The following is a 4,381-nucleotide window of genomic DNA, read 5'->3' on the forward strand; positions in this document are numbered from 1 at the left end:
GTGTGATGAAGACCACCTGATGAAGGCCTATGGCCGAAAACGTTTGTGAATTTTCTGTATTAAATTTGGCAAATATATACCTTGTTCCTGAGTTTTATTTGATATATATGTGTGTGTGTATGTATGTATGTGTATATATGTATATATATGCATGTATGTATATATATATAAATATATATATATATATATATATACTTATATATATATATATATATACATTATATATACATATATATGTATTATATATATCATATATATATAATATATATATATATTTATATATATATATATATGTTATAACAAATAAATAATAACAGTGCTCAAATAATCAACGCAAAGTTCCTGTATTTCAGTTATTCGAAAAATGTGTCTCTGGTAAGATTCAAACTTGCAACCTCTCTAACTGTAAAGGCGATTATAATATCCATTAGACCACTGAGACCTATAGCATAATATGCATGCAGTTCTAACTTTCATGCAACTAACTAAAACGCACACACATAATAAAGCTATAGTTAAGCTAACCTAATGCAGGAAAATCATACTAAATAATAATCAAGTTTGCTGCCTAGCACCTTAAACAAAACATTATACAGTAGTCAAGCGGAGGAAAAACTGAATAACGAACGGATGATGATATTGCATGCAATTAATTACAAAAATTATAAATGCCACATATCTTTATATTGTTTTAGAATTTCTAATTAAATGGCATTGCACAACCAGTTCTTTCTCAGCAGTTTCTTTCTGTACAGTTAGGGTGAAAACTTTACGATTTATTTGGTTTTTTTTTTGTTTTGTTTTAATATGTTTTGTTTTTTTTTTTTGTAGAGAAAAAATAAAATTGATATAGTCATGCATTTACCTTTCCAAAAATAAATGTAATCCCGGTTTACGTCCTAATTCATTATTGGTGTTAGGGAACATTGATAACTATGTAAGATAACGACAGAGGAATCAAGAATATTTAATAATAATTATATCTATATATTTACAGTGCAGACACCTTTGAAACTGTTTTATTATAGACCACAAAGTACATGAATAGATGATGAAGTAATTCAATTCGATTAGTGTAAACTGAAATTATTGGATTATAAGTTACTGAACGGAAATCAATTGATGGTCAAATAAAGTTTAACAAAGTGAAAATCTGGTTTGAGAATGAAGGTCATAAATTTTTATGTAAAAGGCGTCCTTGTATATTAGACTTTGTCTGAATTGCCATTTCCAAACGTCATTTACGTTTTTAGAGAAAATTATATTCAGGTTAGATTGACTTTTCTGAATTTCTGTGCTAAGAATGTCAACAGGATAAGTGTTGTTTCCATAAAAATTCACCGACAGCTTTCCGACCATGATTGTTTGGTCGACTGTCAAAAATCGAGCTTTCCGTAGGGTACATTTACGTAGTGTTAAAATTCCAGTGAAAACACCGCAGCGACGGTGTAGCAATTTTATTGAAATAAGAATTTTGTCATAAATATCTCCATTAACTGTAAAGCGTTCTGTAGGTCACTGCTCAAAAACTGAATGAAAATAAATATGTTTTTTTTGTGGGCAGTAGGAAAAGGTGTAAAAAAGGGTAGTTACACCCCTTTTTCACCCATTTTTTAAATATTCAAAAATCTGTATCTCATTCACCGTTCCCCAGTTTTTCGTCAGACAACTTTTTCCTGTCTTAGAAAAATCAGTGCTACAACATATCAATTTTTTTTCATCCGGACCCTGACTTTAACTTTGTGATTTAATCAGAAAAAACATTTAAATTGTCATCATAATTAAGAACATTAGGTTTAAGATTCTAATTCAATTTTTTATTTTAGTATTTATACTGCCGGCCGTCGTTAGAATCTTCACATCATTTCCTTCTGCTAAAATAAATTAATGTCATATTTATATTTCAGGAGTACATATGGTTCAAAATTTCATATGTCATATATGTTTGTATACGCAATCTTCTTGGTTTTTCTGACATGTTTCGTATGTTCCGTCGATTTTCCAGCACATTACATTAGAACCAAGGTTACAGAAAGTGAAAAAAATGTAAGTCAAAAAAGGCACATATTTCCTGAAAATCTTTAATAATAAATAATGTGTTTCTTTCGATTCACTACTTAGTGTGTGCTAGTTAAACATTAACCACATGTTATGGCAGTGCTTACAATACAGACCGTTGTAATTGTGATGTTATAAGAGTATAGCCTCTTCATGATATATTGACAGAAACATGGTTTATGGTAGGATATTTGTAGAGTGGCTTCCATAATATCGTCTCAAGGCGCTGGGAGTATTCAGACCTTGAATCATATTTAAAAAAACATTTAAAAACATTAATAAATGAAATTTTTAAAATAAATAAAAAATAAAATAAACAAACAAGCCATTCAAGTACTGAAGTGAGACGGTGGCCAAAATGCCATTAAAACAAACCACGAACACAAAAGGGATGGAAAATGTGCACTCCTGATTTTGAGACGGATTCGCTACAACAACCATGTGCACGCAGGTACCCTGGTGACAGTATGCTAGGCTCCATTATTCTTTAGTTTAATAATGTACTTTATTTGTCCGGTGGCGCCAGGATTTGACAGAGGGGGGGGGGGGCCGACGAGGGGGCCGACGCCCCCGATGAAGGGTCAGATTTCCCCCGACGAAAGCAAAGTGGGCGTGGTCGAGCTTTGATTATAAGGCTTCGAAAGTCGTCCAGGAGGCGAAGCCCCTGAATATTTTGACAATTTAAGGATTTCAAAGGCTTATTTAATCGATTTTAGAGTCTACTAATATGTAGAAAATACACATAATTTTGTTTTCTCCCAGAAGAATTATGCTTTTTCTCCCTGACTGTGGAGGTGGGGGGGGGGGGGGGGCAGCTATCCCCGACGGGGGCCCCGGCCCCCCCCCCCCCCCCCGGGCCCCTGGCGCCACCCCTGGGCCTTATTAGTTCAATCCTGTAATTGACGAGTTATTTAGTCGTTGGAAGTAAAAGGAATATAAAATAGATAAAAACACACATAATATGAAGTTTTAAAATAATTATTATTTTGTGTTGATAGCTTTAATCCCATGTTTTTCTTTTTAGCTCAGTGGTATGCAGCATACCACTATTGCTTTGATTGCTCTCTTTGCTATCATTAATATGGTCAAAGAAGTTGTACAAATGTGGAATCAGGTAAATGTATTATCTGTCTCTGTTTTCATTAATTTTATTTAAAAGTATATCTATTGGTATTTTGAACCGCAATAAAAATCGAATGAATTTAAACAATTTAAATACAGCATTTGTATAATTATACATTTTATGGCCATAAAATATTAATAGTTATTTGAAATATTGACGAATATTATTGTTACTTATTTGCAGAGATGGAAGTATTTTAGTGACATCAACAATCTAACTGAGTGGTCGTTGTACGTATTCCTCAGCTTGTTTGCAATTCCTCAAGCGTTTCGTGTGCATTTTGATGAGCATGTTGAATGGGCATGTGGTGCTTCTGCTGTGTTTCTCGCATGGTTTGGCGCACTTATGATGCTTCAAAGGTAAGATGCTGGAAAAAGAGGAATTTCCATCATCCTTTTAGGTCCATCTTAGTGTATTTGTATAAAATCTGGATAATAATATAGTTATAACATGGAGGTATTATTGAGAAGGAGATCACTCGGCAACAGATCCCTTTGACGCGCGCGGGCGTATTGCCCTGTAATTCACATTTTTTCGTTAGCAACAACTTGGCAACGACATGCATTTATACGCTTCCAACTGAGCAGTTGTGCAATAAAACGTTTGATTTTAACCCATTAAATATCTTTATAATGAACAATGTTCCCCTGATTAGATTTTTTCGGGCTTTTGGTATGCTATTATTTGTATATTTCAGGAACAGATTCCGTAAAATATTTATGTTAAAATTACTTCTGTGTTTATTATAATTTTGTCTAAAGATTGACTGGTTCGACTGTAAAGCTAAGTCAGCGTAAAACTGAAAAATACTCAGATTTTGGATTCATTTTTCGAATAGTTAACCCTCGTTAACCCTAAAATGCTTTAGTTTATTATAATCCTTAATCATTTATTAATTAATAGCTGTTAAAATTAGAATGGGCGAATTTAGGCCAATTTATGAAAATTGAAGTTGAAATATACTATACTTTTATAGGTCATGTAAATGTTCCATTAAATTCGAAACTTTTCTTGGTGGAAAATATTAATATGTTTGATATTTTATGAGAGATGAATGTATCAGCTTCAAAATAAAAAAGATTGCGCAGCCATAGTGATTGACAATATGTAGTGCGCATTGAGAAAAGAAGGTGCCTGTCTCTTATACACATCTAGATGTGTATAAGAGACAGGTAAATTAAAGTGGTGAGCAACAGGAAG

At 32.8% G+C, this 4,381-nt stretch overlaps 1 protein-coding gene across 1 annotated transcript in view; it reads left to right on the top strand.

Moving 5' to 3' along the window:
• The window catches only part of LOC117116255 (transient receptor potential cation channel subfamily A member 1-like), a 59,202-nt gene that overhangs the window by 42,478 nt on the left and 12,343 nt on the right, over positions 1-4,381 (top strand). Inside the window, exons 17-18 of the mRNA XM_033260254.1 lie at positions 3,083-3,172; positions 3,365-3,540. Of these exons, the coding sequence (XP_033116145.1) occupies positions 3,083-3,172; positions 3,365-3,540 (266 nt within the window). The remainder of the gene's footprint in view (positions 1-3,082; positions 3,173-3,364; positions 3,541-4,381) is intronic.

The sequence above is a fragment of the Anneissia japonica genome, unplaced genomic scaffold (assembly GCF_011630105.1).
Source record: "Anneissia japonica isolate Jap-2015-1 unplaced genomic scaffold, ASM1163010v1 scaffold171_len658169_cov177, whole genome shotgun sequence".
NCBI lineage: Eukaryota > Metazoa > Echinodermata > Crinoidea > Comatulida > Comatulidae > Anneissia > Anneissia japonica.